Genomic DNA, 23,835 nt, shown 5'->3' with positions numbered 1-23,835 from the left:
TTATGTAAAGAGATGGTATGCAACTAAAATGCATTCAAATATTCAACGAATATACATAAAATATGTCGACATTGTGTAAAATATATGTTAAATTATGTCCAGGTACACTTTGCATTACAATCACATTACAGAGTTTTCGCGAAATGTGTCATGGATAAAACTTCAATTTGTTCGAGGGAAAAAAAAAGAAGAAAAAAAAACTACTAAGAAAAAATTGAAATATCATCATGAAAATCCACTCGGGAAATAGGGGGAACTATGCCATTGAAGTCGCTTTTTGTTTTATCCCGATATCTCAATCGGTTGCCGAGATATAACGGTTCAAAGTTTTCATAGCGGTGCGGCGATTATGAATGACCTATATCTTTTCCTGGAAACGCGTACTATGCTTTTCCAGGAATCGCGTCTGTCGCTCGTCTGTGGTTTAGGATAGGTCAGTGAGACGACGTGCGAGCGAGAGTTTCGAATAAAAAACAGGGACCGAGGCGGTAAACGATCAAAAAATTACCCTTTCCTTTACGCGACGATATCTCGGGAACCGGAAGTCGTATCGTAATAAATGAAAAAGCGTTTTAAAGGGCAAGGTTCCCGCTTCGAATGATTTTTCATTGATTCGTCAGAGATCATTATCTTCGGAGTTATAGCGATTCAAAGTTTCCCTAATTTTAATAGAGTTCAATCCGGGTTTAAGATAAACGATTAGAAATCGTCTTTCCTTTACGCGACGATATCTCGGGAACCGGAAGTCGTATCGTAACAAATGAGAGAGCGTTTTAAAGGGCAAGGTTCCCCGCTTCGAATGATTTTTCATTGATTCGCCAGAGATCATTATCTTCGGAGTTATAGCGATTCAAAGTTTCCTTAATTTTAATAGAGTTCAATCCGGGTTTAAGGTAAACGATTAGAAATCGTCTTTCCTTTACGCGACGATATCTCGAGAACCGGAAGTCGTATCGTAATAAATGAGAGAGCGTTTTAAAGGGCAAGGTTCCCCGCTTCGAATGATTTTTCATTGATTCGCCAGGGATCATTATCTTCGGAGTTATAGCGATTCAAAGTTTCCCTAATTTTAATAAGTTTGATAAGTACATATATATGGATTAATGTGAAATTTATGAAATTTCTATTGGAACAAACGATTAATAACGCAAAATTTTCTTTCGTCAAGCATCGGATTCGTTGATTCGAAGTCGATTGATTGGCACACCGACCTCATATCTGCTGACCCGTTAAGTCAAACCCGGACAATCTGCATTTTACGTGTCTAACTTTGCATATAAGTTCCCTGGTGCACGACTACGTTACACAAACTGTTACAACAATGTCTCTCCACTCTGGGAGGAAATCTCTGGGAAACGTAAGATAAGAGGGGGGACGATAAATTGCCCGCTATTGGAGAAACCTCGGATATTAAAAAGCTATTAAGCGTTGGATATTAAAGAGAGTATCCGTTTTCTGTCTCTCCTTTTTTTTTCCCATGCCTTTGAAAAATAATTATCTCGAGGGAAATGTTCAACTACCGTGCCATGTTCAGATTTAATCGGTGGAAATTTAAATTCGATTCGCAAATTTTTGCATTGATCAGATTACTAATACATGGAAGAGTGCGATATTTTTTTTTAACAAGTGGTATGAACTTCGAAGCATTCTTTTAATCTTTTTTTCCGTGTAAACAAATTGTAACAAAAATAATTAAAAGAATCGAAAACGTTGCGTCTTCTTCCTTTTATTATTATCAAAGAAGAAAAAAAAAAGAAAGAAAGAAAACTCGATCAATATTAAAATCGATGTGTTTCTAGATTTTGAGAATAATCGAAGGAAATCTAGTACGAAAAAAAGGAAAAGGAGAAGAAGAAAGAAAAAGGGTGGAAACACACAACAGGAGCATCACAAACTCGCTTATTTACATCGTTGAATGTAAAATACAGGATAATATTTCAACGAGAAGGTTCGTCTGCAGTCGCATCGCCGCTGAAAATATAATTATCTCTTGCCTTTTCACGCCATTGACCATTTAAACGCGTTAGTCGGTTGTAAGCGTCAAAAGCATATTATTCGTTTGAACGGGTGATACGCGGTTACGAGGAGCCTCGCGCTCGTTTGCTCGATACACAATTCTGTTTAACGTTATATACACACGTACGCATACACCGATGCGGTGAACTAAAGTTCCTTAGTCGAATGCGCGAGAAAAAAATTCACGAGCGTTCGCGAAAAAAGGGAGGAGAAGAAGAAAAGAGGGTTGAAAAAAGAAGGAGGAACAAGAAGAAGAAGAAGAAGAAGAAGGAGACAGAGAGAGGAAGGCTGGAAAACGAAGAGAAAAACAAAAAAAAAAAAAAAAAATAAACACTCTCTGCTCGAGCTACTAGGGATGATGCTCGTTGCACGAAAGAGATGGATGGAAGAAGAAGTCGGTGTCCTAAATTTAGTAGTAGTCGCATCGCTCTTTCATAATTAAAACGCAGTACGCGCGGAGAGCACGCGTGCAGACGTTTCTAAAATTCTTTTTTTTAAAACTTCGTCATCGTACTACAACCACTACAGCTACTACTATTAGATGAAACTTTAATATACTCCTCGGCCCTCTCTGTTCAAACATCAGACTTCCCTCCCCTCCCTTGTTATCGTATTAAAAAAGTGTATATTCACTGTATGTGTGTGTACAGAAAAAAAAAAAAAAAAAAAAAGGAAAAGAAAAAAATCGTTATCCTTTTTATATTGCAGAACCGGCGGAGGCAGTATGCTGAATGACGTCAACATCTCGGCGATATTGGACTCGTTCTCCGTCAGTTACGATAAAAGAGTAAGGCCGAACTACGGAGGTGAGTAGGGGACACGACGTTTATAACATATATCTTTTTCTCTCTCTATCTCTATCTCTCTCTCTCTCTCTATCTATCTCTCTCTCTCTCTCTCTATCTCCTGCCTATCGATAGTCTGATCATTCGACCACACTCTATGTGGTAGTACAGAATCGATATATCGTGAGGCAAAACCGCGATCGCCAAGCGACTACTTAAACTCTATCCTCCTACATATATATATATATAAAACTGCCAATTAATTATCGTTTTGCCCCGAATGAATCTAGAATGAACAAATTCCACGAATCTAAATCCAACCTCTATATATCTCCAGGTGTATACAGAGGATCCGGTGTAACAGAGTTTTGCCCACGATGTGTTGGATCTTGACTTTTTTTTTTTTTTTTACTTCGCATATGATATACCCCTTACGCTTACTCGTCGCATTTATCGATAGTCGTTGCACGGACTGGGCGTAAAAGAAAAGGAAAAAAAAAAAAAAAAAAAGAAAAAAGAAAATCGAGAGATCCACGCGGCGAGCGAAGTGTCCACCGAATTATCCGTTCTCGTTCTCGGTTTGTCGCGTGGCGAAGAAGAAGGAAAAAATAAGAGTAAAGAGAAAGAGGATTCGGAACCGAATTCTCACGGGTCAAGAATCCGGTGGGCTTCGTTCGCTGCGTGTACGAACGCAACCGTGTACGAAAAGATTGTGCGAAACCGTGTGCTTGGGACGAAGCAAGTGGTAAATGGGATGATAAACTCGATTCGGCTCGACTCGAAGTGGCTGAACTGAACGTGCACGCGGTGCTGAAACGTTTTTGCTTTGATAATTTGAGACGAGACAAACGGATCGTTTTGGGGGGGGGAGGGGGGAACGAGCGGTGAAGGATAAAGTTGGGATCGATTCGAGGAGGAGAATCGAAGGGGGGAGAGTGTTTTTGAAACGTGGAAGGGTTGAAAACGAGCCGGATAATGAGCGAAACCGTCGGGGAAAACCGTTGTTGATCGGCTCGGTGACAAAGGAAAGGATGGAGAAGCGCGACAATGGAGCGGGGAAGGGGAACGCTTGGGGAAATATTTTTGACGCTTACTCTTTCGCCGCGGCCGATACAGAGGGGAATATTCGGTACAATCGGGGGGAGGGGTGGAAAGAGACGAAACATCCGAAAAATCCTCGAACGACGAGCGATTCGTTGTTTTTTCTTCTTTTTTTTTTTTTGTCGACGATTTTATCGTCGTTTCTATTGCGACTCGATTTTCTGACGGCAAAGTTGGACGCTGGCGGATGCTACTCCCAGGAGGAGATCGACGACAAGTTTTATCTAAGAGGGAATCGTTTTACGCAAGAGAAGAATTAGCGTTCGGGATTATTATATCGATATCGATACGCGTTCTTTTCAATTCTTTCCACCGTGTATTGTTTCGCTTTATCGGGAAGTTTGTCTATTTTTTTTTAAATATCGATTATACGATATCCGTAATATAAATTTCGAGTATCGAGAGATGGAACGATTGGAAGGGAGACAAGGGTAGAAATTTTATCGAAAAATTTATTCACACTTCTACTCTACTTTAAATCCTTTGATTATTCTACATATAAAAATATAAAAAAAAAAAAATACGTGGTTGAAAACTTTATTTTTCCATTTTGTGTGTATAAATATACGATATTTCACTCGTTACTTACGTAACAAATGTTCGAAAGGAAAGCGAGGTTCGAATCGAGGTGCGCGCCAGCTGACGTCCGAAGGCGATCACCTAAAAATTTGTTTACGGCCGCCGGATCGAAGTCGGCCGCATTTCAATTGCCGCGAGTCGAAAGTCGAATTTTCGAGCGGCCTCGCGGAGGCAGGGCGGGGCTGGGCCGCTTCGATAAAACTTGGATCGATGCTGGGACGCGGCACGGGTTGCCACGGGTTACCGTTAACGGCATCTCTCCGCTCCACGGCCACGCTCAGCCGCACAGTTCTTCACCTTCGATTACAATTTCAACATTGATTCCATCCCGGCTCGTCTCCCTGGGCCCCGTCCCGTCCCCCCAATTTCCGCGGCCCTCCTCGCGCCACGCCGCGAAAAAAGGAATTTCGTGGGTGGACGAGGATGTTGATCGGCATAATTGGCAATAAGACGGGATAATTTAACGGAATATGGTGAGTTTCGAATTGTTTCGAAACAAGGATTTCGCGATTGAAAATGCAAGCCGAAGGATGATCCATAAAGATAATTTGTATCTCGATGTTGCATCTTGCAACATTAATTGATAATCGTTAGAATAATTAATGGAAGGTTGTGCAATTTTGCTACTATTCTGATATTCTGATAAATTTTCGAAGAATATGTTTAATAAAATTCCTTCCAGTAATCTTGATTGTTAGCGTTATAACAATATAAATATGCATCGCTACGTGATAATAGTAAATATATTAATTATCGCGTGTCAGTTTTTTCTTCAATTCGAAACTTGGACGAAAAGAAAGGCGAATCGAAAAAATGGGCCGAGTTAACGTTTGATCCATCTGTGCGATGCACCGTCGCTGAACTTTGGATTTTAAAAAGCAATTAGAATCGGGGTGGAGTAGAAGAAATTGATCGATATTCCGAACTGTCGATCGGCCACTAAGAACGGTTAATCTATTTCTGATCAGTTCGATCGAAAACGACTGAAAACGAGAAGCGGTTGGCGAGTTCTTGTTAGAGGTGAGATTCTTAAGGGAGGCGTGATTCGATCGGTATTCAAATCGGCCGAACAATTAACACTCGAATTAGTCGAGCCAATCACCGGTGGTCAACCAAGATCCGAGCTTCAAGCAAGAAGTAATCAGTTCCAGAATTAAAGCCCCCTCCTCCGAACAATCGAAGGATTCATAACAAAAACGATCATCCCTTGTTAACTCTTCCCTTTTTTGCCCAGAGGAACGAAAAATATTACTATTACTCCCTGAATTTAAATGAAAGAAGAGAATTTTTACTCTTTATCGAGAAAATACTCGCCACTTTTCAATTGTTTGCTTGATATAAATAAATTTACTACTATCAAAAAAAAAAAAAAAAATAACGTGCAGAATCGAGAGATAAAGACACGTTCACAAAAATATAATAGTCGTTTTTTATAATTCCCTGTAACTTTAAATTCGAAGAGAAAGAGAGAAGAAGACGAGGAGGAAAGGAAGAAATAGTTGCACGCACAGTTGGCGACGAAGCCGCGGCTAACGAGATCGTTCGGGGGGAGGGGAATTCGAGGAGAATTTCTGGTACGATTCTGGTCGCGAACGTGCGGTGGATGAAAGGTGAACAGGTAAACAGCAACACGATTTATTTATTCGGGGACGGGACGTGCGCGTTCATTTTCATTCCCGGCCCGATCCCACGCTGGGACGGTTCCAGGGCCGACTGTTGGCGCTGGCCAACAGCCACGTTGACCCACGGAGGCGCGCCCACAATTGCGGTTTCTTGCTCCTTTCCCGCAGGGGACAATGCCGTGGGATCCCCCGCGAAAAGTGTGCGCGAATTACTCAGCCTATCCTTTCTTTCTTTCATCGATCCTCTTGCTATTCCACGCCACTTTTACGATCGCGCGCGAGAAGACAGGAATCTGTAAAATGCGTATTCTTTGGAACACTGTGCGTGTGTGATATATGGAAGAATGTCGTCTTCAACTATTATATTCTGTAGAAATGAATCTCCTCTGGTTTTCGGAATGAATATTTATATTGGAGCGAACGAATGGAATTATCAAGGATTCGATTTAAGTTCGAGTCAATTTTTATTGAATAGTCGTGGATAGTCGAAGATAATGCAGACCCTCGTTAAAATTGAATTCAACACACCATCAACGAAGCGTTAGCATCATCTTACCCCCGCATGGAAAAAATTCGATTCGTTCGTATATGAATTGATTTCGCAGGAATGCGAAATACGGCGTCGTAAATAAGGGAGCCTATCGCGGAATTTCATTCGATACCCATCGTCCGTTTTTTATCTCCCGATATTTCTCGTCCAATAGAATGCATTATAGCCCGCGTCTCGAATTTATCGCTGGCCAGGCAAAAATGCCTATAAATCCAGCAGAGAATTTTCAATGCCCCTCTTATTTTTAGCACCGCTCGGCAAAGCGACTCGAATCGTATCGGTTTCCACTCGGTCCTGCTCGAATCGTCGATTCCTCCTCCACGATGAGGGAGGGGAGATGGAGGAGGGCCTCGAGGATTCGAGACAGGTTGGATTTACTAGGATTCCAACGGACGAATTCCTACGGAGGTTTTAACATTTAAAATTTAAATGGCCACCGCTCTTTCTCGAGCGTTGCGGAAAACGGGGGATAAATAGACCTTCCTGCGGCTTCCACCCCCGCGTGCAACTCATTCGATATTCTTCTGGTACCACCGGAAGAAGGATACGTTTCCTACTCGCTTTTTAGCAAAGTGATGATTGCAAACTTCCTTTTCTCGTTTCTCTCTTTTTTTTTTTCTAAAAAAAAAAAAAAAAAACACGTCGACGTTGTCAGGGCTCGTGTACATTACGCGAGCAAACAGAATTCGATCGATGAGCGGCCACGTAATTCAATATAGTTCAAGGACTGTGGTGCAATGATGCGCCCTTGGGTGTTCGTTAAACCGGTGATCGATGGAGGGCGTAAAGATTCGTTGTTGTTAGCCTGTAACGATGTTGGGACGCCGAGTATCTTCGATGAGACTTGGGTGTATATCGGTTCCGGGATACTCCGAGGCGGTGCTTAATAAGGACGGAATATTGAGATGTCGAGAGGCTGATACTGAATACCGATCGTTCGTGCCTGCGATAAAATTAATAAAACGGAAAATGGGTAAAAGGGAATATTATCCAAGGATAATATTAATCGGATAAATAGAATATTGAATTAACGTTACGATAATAATTCGAAGCATTATTTTTAAACTTAACACGATATTTAAGAAAGGAAGAAAATTTAAACTCCCTATCTCTCTCTCTCTCTCTCTCTCTTTATCTTTCATCTAACACGAATACAAATGTACATATTCCGATTCTTATAAGATACGTGAAAAAATAATAATACTGAGTGAATGAGATCAATATTTTCCCGTAAAATTGTTCCGACCAGTGCCTGTCAGCTTGTTCCTATTTTTTTTTCTTTTTTTTTTTTCAACAACGCCTCTCCTGATGGCGATTGGCCCGGAGAGGCCAAGCCATGCCGACGCATTTCAATTAACTGCGATACCACCGTTCGACCGCCGCGTTTTGCAACGTGTACACCCGTCATTGTGAAATATGCGTCCCATATGGAACGTTCACGCGGCTATAGGGTTTTAAAAACATTCCAGAAATGGAAATGAAGATATATATATATATATATATATAAGAGGCGAACGATGCCTCTGGCAGAACCCGTTGTTTACGAGTCAACTTTATCGCTTCTTTCTTCTTTTATTTCTTCGCCCCAACTTTTCCAAGCGCTACCCCTTCCCTTTCTCGATCCCCCCAATGAAATTCCCGCGGAATTCCGAGAAGTCGAGCGAAGGTACTCGGAACAATTTCGAACAAATGTTGATAATGTTAACACTCCGGCGAATAAATTCGAAATTACGAAAATTTTAATTCTTGATCAAAGGTGAAGCGAGAAGGAGTTAAGAGATTCTTAACAGGGGAAAAAGACGCTTGTCGCTCATTGATCGACAAGCGTCTTTCTATCCGAATACGAGTTATTACGTCGGCCAGAAGATGCCAGAAAAAGGCATCGATCGAACGTTTCAGCACCGTATCGATGAAACGCCGAATATATATAAACCAAGCACACGGTTGTGTCAACGATCCTGGTGGTCCTCTAATCGAGAGCAATTACCACTTTCAGCGATCCATCCGACGTAGCGATATAATACCACTCGATACCCATGACATTCCACACTCACAGTATATATATATAATAATAATAATAATAATAATAATAATAATAATAATAATTCACGAAATGAAACGAAAAAAAAAAAAAAGAAAAAAAGAAACGAAAAAAAAAAATAATAATAATAATAATATATATATACCATACGTACATATGTATTTTAGATATACCGTAATGAGAATGATATTTAAGAATTAATAATTTAACGATCAGTGAACAAAAAAAAAAAAAAAAAAAAAAAAAAAAACAATGCCATAGTCATCCCATCGTGTAACTTGTCCGCGGCCGGAAACGGCCGACTCAGTCTGACTAACCTTCGATTTCAGGTCCTCCTGTCGAGGTGGGCGTCACCATGTACGTCTTGAGTATCAGCTCGCTATCCGAAGTGAAAATGGTACTATACCTCCTAGGTCTTACTCAGTCATATACGCTGAAAATCGACTTGCTACTAAATCCATTTTCGATCATTCGATTTAAAAAAAGAAAAAAAAGAAAAAGAAAAACATTCCCCCACCCCATTTGCCCGAGCAACCACTTCTCTCTATCTAGCGCCCGTTTTATACCGAGACAAACTGTCGATTGGCCCGTCAATCGTTTACTGCCCACGATCTTTCATGTACATATATACCGACACGATGCACATGTACACACGGAACGAATACCAACATCCACATATTTATATATATATATATATGTATGTACATATATATATATATATATATACATAAATACAATAAGGAAAACAACGAACACACGCACACGTACAACGTGAGTGCATGCACGCGCACAGGAATGCATAGATTCTCCTTATGAAGCTCCTTCGTTCCTTTTCGCTGGCATAACGTTCGAAAGAATATTCATAGCTGATAGCCTTTTCCTTCCACGCGAGCAAAAAGTAAGTTGGGAATGCTTGGTAACTGTGTTTACAATTTATATCATGATCGAGATGAGCGAGATTTTTCGATCGACGATCGATTGAGCTTTGAAAAAGAAATAACTGGTCGGGAAATCGGGCGAAATGGTAATTTCTTTTGGAAACGCGCGTAAAATAACTGGAATAAAGAAAGCATGGTTGACGGTGAGTATTAAACCCTTCTTTTTTTTTTTTTATCATCCTACCAAAGTTGAAGAATTGCATTTGTATGTATACACTATGAATGTGTACGTGTACCTTCATTCCGTTTGCATCGTAATATATATTTTAGAGAAGAGGAATGACGTATAATTACCATGCAAATCGAAGAATCGTGTGTTGTTAAAATTTAAAGAAACTTAGTCGAAGAAATATATTATTAATCATTAGCCTCCTTAGATTAGATAGAATTAGAAGTACAGCATGGATCATAGAAGAAAAAGCGTTTAACACCGATCGTCGACATCCCATGTTTGCCCAAATTCCAGTTATTTTATTCGCATGTATATAAAAGAAAAAGTTGCGGAAAAAATATTCTTCGAACATATATCGCGATTCTTTTCGAATTATCCGAAACGCAGAGAAGAATTTCTTTTGAAAACCGATGCTCGACATCGGTCATCATCTCCGGAAAGAAGAAGAACCTTCCTCCCCTCTCTCCTCGAAACATTTCAAATAACCGGAGGACAGGGAAGCGTTCGAGGTTTTAAATACAATTTTCCGGATTACTTGTCCGGATTGGATGTCGGCCGATCGCGCAATAACGTCGCCGTGATCGATCGCCTCCCCGTGAGACGTGCACGAGATAATCGATTAATTGCAGCCCGACCACAGGAAATTCGTAGGTTTAATCCGGTTCTATAGGAGGGAGGGAATAGGAGGAGAAGGGCGCTTGGTTCGCCCATTCGTTCGCCACGCGCGTTTCGAGGGCGGCCGATTGGCGTTCTCCGTCGATGAAATTAGTTCGGTTGCCGTGCACAGAATCGCATCGCCTCGGGCTGTGCGCCCCTTTGATCTACTCCTCGTTTTCGCGGCGAACACCCGCGACACAATCGCGTAACGCGATTACGGATCGGGGAGCGCGCCTCTCGTCTCGGTGTACAACATTCCTTGACGCCGATCGAATAAAATTTTTGACTCGTCCTTCGTACGTACGTATCGATAAACGAATATCGATGTGCGTACCGATGGAACGGATTGATTTTCAACGCTCTAGGGTCTTTTGAAAAGAAAAAAAAAAAAAAAAAAGTGTTTGTTTTTTTCGTGGTAAATGTTTCTCTCTCTCTTTCTCTCTCTCTCTCTCTCTCTCTCTCTCTCTCTCTCTCTCTCTCTCTCTCTCTCTCTCTCTCTATAGGTATTTTTTTTTTTTTTTCTATCAAATTTATCAAACAAGACTATCTAACGGGTGGTAATTAAGCTTCCGTTTGTTTGCCTTTTTTGTTTTTTTTTTTTTTTTTTTTTTTTTCCTATATTTGCGCACCGCCGAGATTCGGTATTGATTTTATCTTACTGAAAAAGTAAAATACATAACGGCGAAATTGTTATTTCCGTTTTCGGCTCGTAAACAATCGGATATCGTTCCCATTTCGAGTTGCAAAAATACGACGCGAATTTGACTAACCTTTGATATTTAAACAATCGGATGATATATCTCGCGATAAAATTTACACGTTCGAGCGGAAATTTTTCTTTCTTTTTTTCTTTTTCAAATTCTTCTCCGAGTCACTTGCTCACTGCTCGCTACGGCGATAAAATCGTAAGTAACGAAGGTAAATCGATTTACAACGAGACAGACCGAAACTTGAACTCGAAAGGTGCGACGATCAGCTTGATCGACATTGCATTAACTCGTGTTAACGTTAGAATTAATTGTGCGCGTGCATGTACAACAACAACAACAACAACAACAACAACAACAGACACGAAATCACACACCTCGTGGCGCGAGAAACCACGAGCGGTGTGTAACACGACATAAAAAAAAAAAAAAAGAAAACACGACATCGATACCAAAAATGGACAAAGTACTATTTCGCGTGTATGAAACGATCAAAGTGCTCGCAATCACCAAAGTAGGCTACACTCAGAAAAAAAAAAAAGGAAACGAATTCGAATTCTAATCGTAAATAGAGATCGGCTCGTGACAATAGTGATCTGGCCCCGTGATATAACGTAGTCCGATTGGATGGTTTGTATCTGTTATTACACGCATATAGTTTTTAGATGAAGCACAAACAAAAGTATCTCTTTATCGTCTTATTTTTTATTCACTATCTCTCTCTTCCTTTCTCTCTATCTCTCTATCTCTAGCTCTCTTTCTCGTCGAATCAAATGACGACGAGATTACGAGTTACCACTTACTATCAATTTCTTTTTTTTGCATTTTGTATTTACATACACACACACACACACACACACTATATATATACATATACATTCTGAATACACGGCCTGATCTTACGTTTTTCCGAGTGTAGACCAAGTTTATTATTAGACTCCACCATCTGTCTTCTGCTTGTCACTTTGTTTCTTTCTTTCTTTTTTTTAGCTCTTTTTTTTTCAAAATCTGATCTGCTCTTGCGACTCGAAACGAATATAGATTATTATCAAAATTGTGTATTACAACAAGAGGAAAAGAAATCGTGAATCACAAACTCGGATGGGATAATAATGGAACAAGCGAACGAACACCGTTGTGTTCCCTCTCTAATGTAGATGAAAATAGTATCTTGTTCAATTTTGGACTCTATATATATATATATATATAGTATATATGAATATATATTTTATATATATATATATATATTACATTTATATACGCACGAATCGTCCCGTTTAGACCATTTTTTTTTAGACGCTAGCTGCTATGCCGCGGTTGCTAAGATGGGCTGCCCGCCTGCCACCAATTATATTATATTATATTATAATTATATATATCTCTCTCTCTATATATATATATCTTTTATTCCGCCCGATTAATTAAATACCGCCCTGTCGCCCCTTTTTTTCTGCCCCCGCCGCCGCCGCCGCCGCCGCCCGCCCGCCCCCTCGCCGCCCCCCCCCCCTCAGCCCATCACCACCGTTCACCGTTCACACTTCTGTCTTCACCACCACCCCCACCCCCCCTTCTTTGTGTCTGACACCGCACCACCGTATCACACGTTCGTTCTCAAACACGAGAAAAAGAAAAAGAAAGAGAAAAAAGACCCCCACGTTTAATACTCTCAGCTGATTCTGTCCTCTGTTGATTCGTCGAAAAAAAGAAAAGAAAAGAAAATGTGAAAAGAGAGATTATAAGCGCGAGGAGATTAGAGATTAAGAATCTAATGAATGACAACGAAATCTTTCTCCTTGCTGTGAATACGTATAAATACGTATACGCTTCTCGAGGAGATGAATGGACGAGATTAAAATTGAAGAGAAAGGGAGAGAGGGAGAGGGAGGGAGGGAGAGGGAGAGGGAGAGGGAGAGGGAGAGAAGGAGAGAAAAAGGAAAGAGTTACGAATGACCGTGAGGATGGAGAAAAGAAATAGAGATGCGATGCGATGAAAGAGCGTGAAAGAATCGCTCAGGGGGGATGGATGGATGGACAGGTGGAAAGAGACAAAAGAGAAAAAAGAGACGATTATAAAAATATAGAATACTTTCGACTCGTATCGTATGATACTCGGTTAACAACGCCGCAAAGCAAGAAGAAATTGAAATCGTGTGAAGGAAAAGAGATTGAATGAGAATGAAAAAGAATGAAAACGAAAGAGTAAATAAAGAGGAAACGAAAGAAAAGAGAAAAAAGAAACGACGTAATAAGTTGAGTAAAGTAACGTCAGTAACTCGACTCAACACGTGACTGTGATGGGTGTGTATATGTATATATATATATATATATAAAAATAAGAATTATATATATATGTATACATATATGTATATATAAAAGAAGTGAAGTGTAAAGATTAATTCTTCTAGCTCGGAAAAGCAACGTGGCCGACGAGTGCTGTTGATTTGGTTCCGTGCAGGGTGCGAGCTCTCTTCGACTTGTACGCTTGCATTTTTACCCCTGATTCGTGATCGTGAATTCGAAAAATATATTTTCGAATATAACGTACTTTCTCCCCCGCCCCCTCCCCTCGACACCCCCCACCCCCCCACCCCCTATATTGAACAATTAAAATATAGAAAAAAAAAGAAAAAACGTGTTCACGTGTTTTCTCCTCCCTCTTCAACGATTCAAGGATTTCATCCCCGCTCGAATCAGGGGTAACACACGAACTTATAGAACCGTTGTTCTACAAACGTGCAAATGCACACTTTGTCACACTTGTACGGTAACTTTATAGAAACTACATAGCGGATAATCAAAGCGACCAAGGCCGGATGGTTTTGTTGATTGCAGGTCCACCAGTGGAGGTCGGCGTCACCATGTATGTCCTCAGCATCAGCTCCGTGTCCGAAGTGTTGATGGTACAGTTTGCATTCTCAAACTCATACAGAACTCACAACGACAGCCGTCCGTTCATTTCTTTGTTACTTGTTATATTTACTTATTAACCCCTCCCCCCCCCCTACTACTAGTACCCCCTCGTGCGTGTACCGTCGCGCGTGTACCCCCACCCCCCCCCGCTCCCCCCGCCCCATTTTTTTTCGTCCGTCACCGAGGAATTTTTCGCGATCGCCGTGCCAAATGGTGGATCGATCGATCGATCGATCGAACGTAGCGATCGAGCGCGCACACGTCACCCCGGGGAACGAAATCAACTTTTCGAGCGCGCCGCTCATCCCACTATGCCGCTTGTTTCCTTGATTGTTTGTCTCGCGCCATTATCCAATTGTCGCGCGCGTACAAAATATAATCCGCGTTTCCGCTCGAAAATTCAACAACGAAAGAACGATAGACGGAGACGGGAGTCGTATATCGTGTATACGATAAATAAATATTCGTGAATATTCATCGTTCGTTTCGCATCGGCGCCCATTTCCAAAAAGGGAAATGGTCACCGTTGCGATTCGAATTCGATTCACCGCGTGTAAAGATTTCGGGGCAGAAATCGTCTGAAATGTGTTATTTTCCGTATTCATGCGTCGAAATCTCGAGGAAATTCTCGGCTCTCGGTAAAAAAAACGTGCGCCAAGAGACGCATAGGCATCGCGATCCGCGATATTTATGTTGGCAGCAAGGGGCATATTGGCACGTATAAACGCACACGTTTGCATACATATACACGTATATACATGTATATACATGTGTGTGTGCGCGCGCGCGTGTGTATATATGTATATACCTGTACACGGCCCGAACAGCGACACACCGTGGGGGGGAAAATGGATACACACGTACGAAAAAAAAAGACATACACATACACACGACACACCCTACACGGATGGCCTACTAACCTACGTTTTTATAGCTCGTCACAGCTGTTTGGTTGGCTGAACTGTTACAAGGGAACCTTGCTACGTTCCACAGTCTTCGCAAGATATATTCTTGTCCACTTCGTTTATGGTTTATGGTTGACTCGTTTAATTCGATTTGCGATGTTCTTTCTTGTTGCATGGCCCTACCCGGCGGTGCTCGAATCGGCGAACGAACGAAAACGAACCGTTGTACCGTAATTGGGCGAAAGAAACGAAAAAAAGGAGGGGGGGGGGGGGGAGCAGAAAAAAAAATTCGTTCGATCATACGCGCCAACTCGCTTTCCAAGTTTTCCCTCAGCGCGATTTTATCGCTCTCCCTCGATTCGTTTTATAGAACGGATTCGACAACGAATCGAGGGATGAAAGGAAACAGCGGAACGGTGCTCCAACTTTTCTAGATTCGAAAGAGTGAAAAATATCGCGTGAAACGAATCGTTGTCCGCAATTTTGTCCAAATTTCTTTTTTTTTTTTTTTTTTTCCCCTCCCTCCAGGATCATCGCCAGTTTTTCAAGCGCGATTCCTCCGAAGCGAAGTGAAACGAGTCGCGATTCGAGCGCTGCAGGCCGCACATACGTTGAGGCACGCATATATACGCGTAGACGTACACGTATTTTCGCAATCTCTAGATGTATACGTATATAAGCGTGTATACAGCGTCACGTATGATATATATATATATATATGTCTATATATATACATATACATATATATATATACTATATAAATATATAATATATATAAATTTTCTTTCTCAATATTTAAGATACGTATATATAGCGTAATCATATATGACGTATTGTGTATTGCGTATACTCCTGTAGTATTCAAAGATGTCTGTTCCGGTGTCTGCAATCAGTCAATCAAACTGGCGCGAAAACTGGATCCATGAATAAAGATGAATTGAATGAAAATGAAGAGTGGGGAAATTCGAAAAAAAAGGAAAAAGGGGATAGAATTTCGCGATCCAGAGATGCGAGTTTGAGAGCTGAATGCACGAGGCTGGACCCCAGGTGTTGAGCCCTGTGCGGAAACCAAATCAAGTCGACACTGTCACCTGGGACGTGACTCGCGATTTTTACACCCGTTGGCGAGCCTCCATTCGTACGTTCCTCTTCCCTCACTCTTCCCCACTCTATATATATATATATATATATGTCCAACATATAATCCAGTCGTCTGATCGTCTCCGGAACGGAAGACTTGTTCCCTCTTTCCAAGAAAGTAGCCAATTTTCCTATCAATTTGTCATCCCCTTTCATCTTTCCTTTCAGAATTTTCACAACGTTCGTCGAGGTCGCATCGGCGAACGATGCTGCCAGCAACTCTTTTTCTCTTTCTCTCTCTCTCTCTCTCTCTATCTATCTATCATCTATCTATCTGTCTGTCTGTCTATCTATCTTTCTCTCTCTTTCTCTCCTATCCCTCCGTCACCTAGATTCTGGACATCGCGTTCATCAGACGGACGTTTCTCGGGTGTCGACGAACGGAAACATGCAAAAGAGGGAAACAGTGGAAACAGTGGCAAAAGAGAGAGTCCGTGAAACAATCGAACGAGATAGAATGTTCCTGTTTCCCCGAATCCCTGCTTCCTTCCGGCCAGCCGACGAACGCATAGAATATATAAATATATATATATATAAAATAAAAGGGAAAAAAAGAAAGAAAGAAAAAGGAAAAAAAGGAATAGAGAGTATATAGCTTTTGCGACGTTGCGATCACAATATTCCAGATTATATATACGAAGTAACGTGTCTATAGATATCTATATATATGTATATATATATATATATATACATACATACATACATACATATATATATATATACATATAATTTATATCATATCATGGATATAACTACCACGACACCTATTTTAATTAAGCTGTATCATTGTCAGTGTGTGCAGTACTTGCTTATATGGTCGCTATGAATCACTACGACGCCCTTACACGTTCTAATATTATTGATATATATACGTGTTGTGTGTTGGTGCGCTTGCACAAAATCGTCACATGCGCGCACGGATAATCCACGCACGCAGGTGTGCCGCGAGATTACGTGCACGCAGCAGATAATCACACATCAGATCTGGCCGCCCCGTGTCGAGAGGGGGCAGATAGCACACGTTGGGCCGAGCACTGGTACTCGTACCGAGCCTCTCTTGCCTTCCGTCATTCGTCGTATATATATATATATATACGTAAATATATATATATATGCGTACACTGCTGTTTCTGCGTTTCTCCTTGCGTTTTTTCATTTTTCTTTTCCTTTTTCTTTCTTTCCTCTTTCTTCTCCCCTCTATCTATCTATCTCTTTCTCTCTTTTCCAGTTTCGATTCGCTTGCGAGCTTCCGCTTTTGAAACCGCTTCTCTCTCTAACTCACTATCTGTGTTACAAGAGCTACTCCCGAGTTACCTGTATCACATAGCCGCTAGTAGAGTTTCGTATTCCCTCGTATTTCTCTCTTTTCTATCTCGATGTAGGCGAACGCTTGCCCGCGCGCTACTTGCCTGCGAACTCTCTTCTCTTGCCAAGGAAAAAGTTGCGAAGTGTCCTTAGATACACTCGACGTTTCCTTGCATTCGAATCACGAGAAAACGTGATTCAAACGTACGTATCGAGACGGATGTACGTACATTTCTTTGGAATCGAATCTGGACAGCGATCGACGTGAGATTATCTCGTGTCCACGAGAATCAAATGGATCAGGAGGGGATATATACGTTTGAATATATTTGACCGTGTATGGATAACGTAACGTGAAAGAGAAAAGAGGAGCGTAGAGGATTAGGCGTCCAGCGCGCATCGGCGACACGACTGCACTGCGCCTGGAGAAACGCCAAACAGCGGGCAAAGCTCGCTGCCATGACAACTTCCGCCCGAAGTGACATCAACGCCACGGAGTTACAACGGAGTTACTTTCGTGAATACATTTTAATTAAAATCGCGTTCAGAGCGCGCATTGTACAATCGCAAATATCCTCCTCGCCTCGTTTCGATTAATAATATAACAACGGCCAACTTTTTGCCTCGCGAAAGAAGCGATACAATTTTAGAGAGTGGATACTCGTTGAAAAGTGTTGTGTGCGATGTATATATATATATAGATATCGAGATATACGCGGGATAGGATCGTTCGCGAGCGAGTGCCACTTCAAGGGTGCATTTTCCACCGATGAAATACGGTGAAAAATCTCGGTTGCAAAAGTTACTCGTCATTGGGTCATACATCGGTTGGAAATTTCCCTCCCAGTTGGTGGTTTATACGCGAGATAATCTGATATCGTGTCATATCGTTCGAAAGTTGAGAATTACACTTATAACTGTACGTAAATGGTGAAACGAGATTTGGATAGATCTCGAGCGAATTTTCATTTTTACGACGAGGCATTGACGACGATTTTAGTTCTTTTTTTTTTTTTTTTTTAATTAAAACGATAGGTACTTTATCATTCTTTTAATTATATTTAAACTTGTGGAAGCTTGTGTGTTAACTCTTATCGGTTTATAGAGATTTTTATAGAAATTTTCAAAGTTTAATTTTTTTTTTCCATTTTTTCATAAATAAAGTTTGATTTTACTTAAATATAAGCGAGAATATGAGAAGAATTTTTCTTTATCGAGCAGATGCATTTATCTTCTAACTTATTTCAATTCACGGTCAATTTTTTTTTTTAAAACGACGGCTCGTTGAAAAAAGGAAGAGTCGAAATAAAAAATACGAAGGAAAAGGAAGGATTTAGTTTGTTGATTTGCCAACCAATGGAAAATAGAGAATTCTCTCTCGCTCTATTAAAATTAGAGGTCTCGTTATTCCGATACAACGAACAGGATAATTCGACCGACGCCGCACTTTTCTATTTATTCCTTCCCTTTTCTCCTCTCCTTCTTCTTCTTATTTACATTTTCCACCCTTGAAGCGGTATCCAAGCATCGCAATAGCATAAAATCCGTACATTTATCCGGCATAAAACTTTTCGCGCTTGAAAACGTCACAAAAATATCGCGGCAACGTATACAACGTCGATGACGGTGGTAAGCGTCGCCTCGGGTTGAAATCTTTCCAGCATAGCATTGGAGTGAGTGTCAGCCGTTATTGGAGCTGTAAAATGTCCAAGTTCGTTCCTAAAGTTTTCCTCAATTTCTCTCTCTCTCTCTCTCTCTCTCTCCCCCTTCTTTATATATATATATGTATATATTTTTTGTCCCCTCTCCCCCCTCTCACCCAACGAAATTTCACACCTATAACGATCGCGAAAATTCCGCTCGTACGTTTGTAACAGTCGTAAAAATCCTCGATGTAACATCGACATCGGGGATAAAGTGGAGGGAGGGGAAAAAGAGCGGAAGAATTCGCGCAGAGAATCTACGAATTTATGACGACAATTGTTATTTATCTTGTCGTAAAACCCAACAATTTTTTCCTCTCTCTCTCTCTCTCTCTCTCTCTCTCTCTCTCTCTCTCTCTTTTCTCTCCTTCCTTTTGTCGCGCGACTCGTTCCACCGAATCGAAACCTTTTTTTTTCTTCTTCTTCTTCTTCTTCTTCTTCTTTTATTTCTTCGCTCGCTGAAAAGGAAAATCATCCATCTCCACATACATGCTCGGCAAACGCGCTTCGATCACGAGATCAAAAGGTGAAAATAATGTTTTATCGCGCGTGATAAAAAGAAGAACAACACATTTTGCGAGAAATTCTGATCCGTTTAACAGGAAGGATCGAACAATGTGTGACGAATAACGTGTTGAGATATTATTATTATTGTGTCATCTCGCATGCAAAATGTGGTACGAGAACGCAGATGAATTACAAGAGTTGTGGATCGTGAGCATGGAATTTTGATCAAGCAAAATTATCAAAGACAGAGAGAAGCGAAGATCGGTTTATCATGATCCACTGTTGAAATTGTTGGCCTCTAACAATTCTTCGAGTAAGGGGATAAATGATATCGAAACTATTGGACAACGATACAACGTCCATATACAAAGAATTTCAACAACAAAAGTTCCAACAACTTTCAGATCCTGCTGCATACCTTGTGCTACACACAAGTTCGAATTAGATATAAGTATTTTATATTAAATTAGATATAACGTAAGATTGCCTCTTCGCAGCACAGAAGTAGGCAGCAGTGCATGTTGCTTCGATAGCGTCTCGTAGCATGCTTGCACGTTGTACGTTGCTCTAGTGTTGTAGCGCCCAAGTAGTGTGAGTAGTCTACGTATGGAATACATATAATCACCATATATACACGGTCCATGCACCTCAACCGCTTTCGCGTGTACACACGAATTTACCTTTCGCGTCGCGGTACTCCCCCCTCAACTGAGATCGACCACGTCGACAGAGATCCGAAGTTAGTCGAACTATCTTATCGTTCCAGGCCTCGAAATAATCGGATAAAAAGGGTATAAAAAGAAATTTGTCGTCGAATTTTAATTTTTCCTTTTTATTTTTTGGAATTTATAAATTTCATCCATATCCGTTTTATTATTATTCGAACGATATAATCAAGTTGAAAAGTATTATCGATATTGATCATCTTTCGATTTGTATAACGGAAAAATTCGTTTAAAGAAGATTCTAACTGTATTTATGCGATAGAAGAAGAATTTTCAAAATTTTTGAAACGCGTATAAAATTCATTTAAGATGTCTTGTTTCAACAATCTAAATTTCGAAATACAAATTAATTTAAAAAAAAAAACAGAAATTTATTACCGCGATTATAATAATTCTAACTTTTTATTTCTAAATTCTTCCCGCCCTTTTTCGCGCATTTAAACTCGCATCAAGATTCGAAGGAAATTGGATCTTATCTCGCCCTTTTATATCTTTTAATCTTCCGAGTGAGAATGCAAATGCGAATCGGTTTACGATCGATGCTTTCACACCGCCTTTGATAAGTGAACTTTTAATAGCGTCTTCGTTAGCCCCGCGGGCGAAACTTTAACCACGTTTCAAATGTGGCTCCCCGTGTAATTACGCCCCACTAATAACAGACTAATCAAGAAACTTTGATCTCGAATAATAAATCTAGCCCATCCGGATCGCGGATCCAACTATTCGCCCCTTCGGTCACTTAAACTTTCTTCACGGAACGGGTTACGAAGGATTGACGCGCGCAACAACGTTCACGACGAATTCGCGATTCGACTCGCGCGAGAATCGATGAATCGAACGGAGCAATCAAAGTTTAAACGACGAGCCTTGAATATTTCAAGAATCGTTCATCTTCCTCCCTTCGAATCACGCCGACGAAAACGCCCGTTAAAACGATGGCCACTTTTGAATTACATCAAACCTATTCGCATAAAATCCGGGCCCGATTTCGATCTTCTTGAAAATGAAAATTTTTCATCGTTTCCCGCTCGAATCGAATCGATTTGTTCGCGCGAAAAGTGGAAATTCGTTCGAATATATATAACGCATAAATCCACACGTCGTTGGATGGCAGGGAGAAGTTATAATTCGAATCGATCGATAAGAAGAAGTTTTGAATATTTTCATCGTGGAAACGATCGGCGAGGGAAAGAAAGGGAAAGGAATTTTTGTCAAAAGACCTCGTCACCACGTTGGTCGAAACGAGACGAAGGAGCGAAGGAGGTCTCGATAATGTTAGGCGAGTGTTCAAGTAGCCGATTTAACGCGTTACGATAACCACGACGCAAGATCGTCGAGAGTTTGTCTGTCGACGTTCACGATCTCAGTTCTGCGTTTCCCAAGCAATCGATCGCCCGAGACACACTTGTATCTTGTCACGATCGCGCCGCTTCACTTTTTTTTTTTTTTTTTTCGTTCTCTCCCTTTCGTACCCCCCGTTGTCCCCCCACCCCCACCCCTCGCGTAATCAATTCGACCAACCCAACAACAACAATTCCGCGTAACGAACATTTTTCTCTCTTTCTCTTTTTTTTTTTTTTTTTTAATCTCCTCGCGATCTTCCTCGTCTCTCTTTCTCTCTTTCTCTCTCTCACTCACTCTCTCACTCACTCTCTCTCTCTCTCTCTCTCTCTCTATTTCTCGCGATCCCTCCGATAGAACGGAAAAACACACCGAACCTTCTCCCCTCCGCCTCGCGAGACAAAGAAAAAAAAAAGAGAGACAAAAGGCGATACGCGCGAGACAAAAAAAAATAGAAGAAGAAACGTGTGGAACAACGTGTTGAAAACTGTCTAAATCTGCCTTTTACGTACTGCGTACGATTCTCTCCGCGTTGTTATCGACCGTTTATCCGACGATAACTAACTCTTGTTATTTTCTTTCTTTTTTTTTTTTTTTAACGAGAGGCGCAATGCCTTATTACACAACGCGTCACGTTGCATTGTCCATCGTTCGATTATTTAATTTTCTCGAGTTAAAAATTTTATTGTATATTCCATTGTATATTCGATGTATAATAATAATAACGCGTGGTTCAAACGTTCTTCCACCATTTTCTTCGCGCTATCGTACGTATATATATATATATGGGACACGTTGCCATCCAAGGGACTAATGAACGCGCACGTGTGCGTGTGTGTGTCTCGTACCAGGACTTCACGCTGGATTTTTACTTCCGCCAATTCTGGACGGATCCACGGCTCGCGTTCAAGAAACGAACGGGGGTCGAGACGCTGAGCGTCGGCTCCGAGTTCATCAAGAACATCTGGGTACCCGACACGTTCTTCGTCAACGAGAAGCAGTCGTACTTTCATATTGCTACCACCAGCAACGAGTTCATTCGTATTCATCACTCGGGAAGCATCACACGTAGTATACGGTGAGTGAGTCTCAGTCTACGTGTTAATCGAAATGTAAAACGAAATGATTTATTCTTTGATCGAACGGATTATTTTTAAGAAATCGTGGACCGCGTGTGTGTGTGTGTGTGTGTATCTCGAATTTATGTATGAAAATTCTTATATTTGTTGTGAAAAGATTCTAAAGAAATTCTCTGAATTGATTATTTTCATTGTTAACCCTTTCGCTACGAAAGATCGTCGAAAGTGGCCGCAATTCGAGTTGCTTTGACGGTGTTCATTGGGGAAAAAATTGGCGATAAAATATCGATGCAGACGTTTCCAGAGAAAGATATTCGATGCGCGACAACTCCGATCAATATCGTACGATACGCAGCATCTTATGCACAGCGATATTATAATAGTAGCGAAAAGGTTAATGGATCGATGAATATTTTTTTCTTTGCGTGATAATGTGATTTTTAAGCATTGACTTTAATTGTTCTATCTTCAATTTTCGTCTCGAAGATAAAAATCTTTTGAAAAGAAAAAGTATCCACTATGTAACGAAAATAATAAAAGGAAATTTTCTTTGAACATTAAAAGCATTCACGAATAAAAAAAGTCGTGACTATAACTAAGATAGTTGAACTCGAGAGCAGGACCAATAATATTTCTATAAGCGAAAAGACGGGGCGTACACGTTCGATATTTCACTACGTGAAAAGTCTTCGAACTACCGAAGGAAGAGTTTTTCGTGGTAATGGAATATATTTTCTGGCAGGCAACGCGCGCGATAAAACTGCCACGTTCAGACGCGATTTTAACCCCGTTTCGATACCACGTGCCGCTCGACCGCTAACCGTCTCTAAACAGCTCGAGCAAGCAGTTGTATACGTATATATATATATATATATATATATATACAGCAACCACGACAAATTTGTCCCGAGCATCGGTCCGACCCCTGCTTCCCTCGACGCCAGGCCTCGTATCATCCCCTTCCGAACGTAAAGTGTTCTGGTATTAACGGTGTCGCTATATCCGTGCATAATACCTAACCTTTTCCACCCTTTCGCTCTTTTGTATCTCGA

General features: G+C 40.9%; 1 protein-coding gene and 1 long non-coding RNA gene across 12 annotated transcripts in view; one reads left to right on the top strand and one right to left on the bottom strand.

Annotated features, from left to right (window-relative positions):
* LOC147657375 (uncharacterized) overlaps nucleotides 1–23,835 on the bottom strand; it is a 194,970-nt gene that overhangs the window by 143,938 nt on the left and 27,197 nt on the right. The window lies entirely within an intron of this gene.
* Nucleotides 1–23,835, top strand: part of Rdl (Resistant to dieldrin) — a 79,470-nt gene that overhangs the window by 40,812 nt on the left and 14,823 nt on the right. For 8 of the 11 annotated variants that reach the window (XM_086910026.1, XM_086910025.1, XM_086910023.1 and 5 more), the window contains exons 2-4: nucleotides 2,725–2,822; nucleotides 9,024–9,091; nucleotides 22,556–22,782. In XM_086910026.1, the coding sequence (XP_086766152.1) occupies nucleotides 2,725–2,822; nucleotides 9,024–9,091; nucleotides 22,556–22,782 (393 nt within the window). Of the gene's footprint in view, nucleotides 1–2,724; nucleotides 2,823–9,023; nucleotides 9,092–14,000; nucleotides 14,069–22,555; nucleotides 22,783–23,835 lie in introns of all 11 variants that reach the window. The other 3 variants (XM_086910022.1, XM_086910024.1, XM_086910015.1) reach the window with 1 other exon arrangement.

Source organism: Apis florea, unplaced genomic scaffold, assembly GCF_048593485.1.
Source record: "Apis florea isolate Af1SG1 unplaced genomic scaffold, ASM4859348v1 contig_3170_pilon, whole genome shotgun sequence".
NCBI classification, from domain to species: domain Eukaryota; kingdom Metazoa; phylum Arthropoda; class Insecta; order Hymenoptera; family Apidae; genus Apis; species Apis florea.
This window is presented reverse-complemented; position numbering and strand designations above follow the sequence as displayed.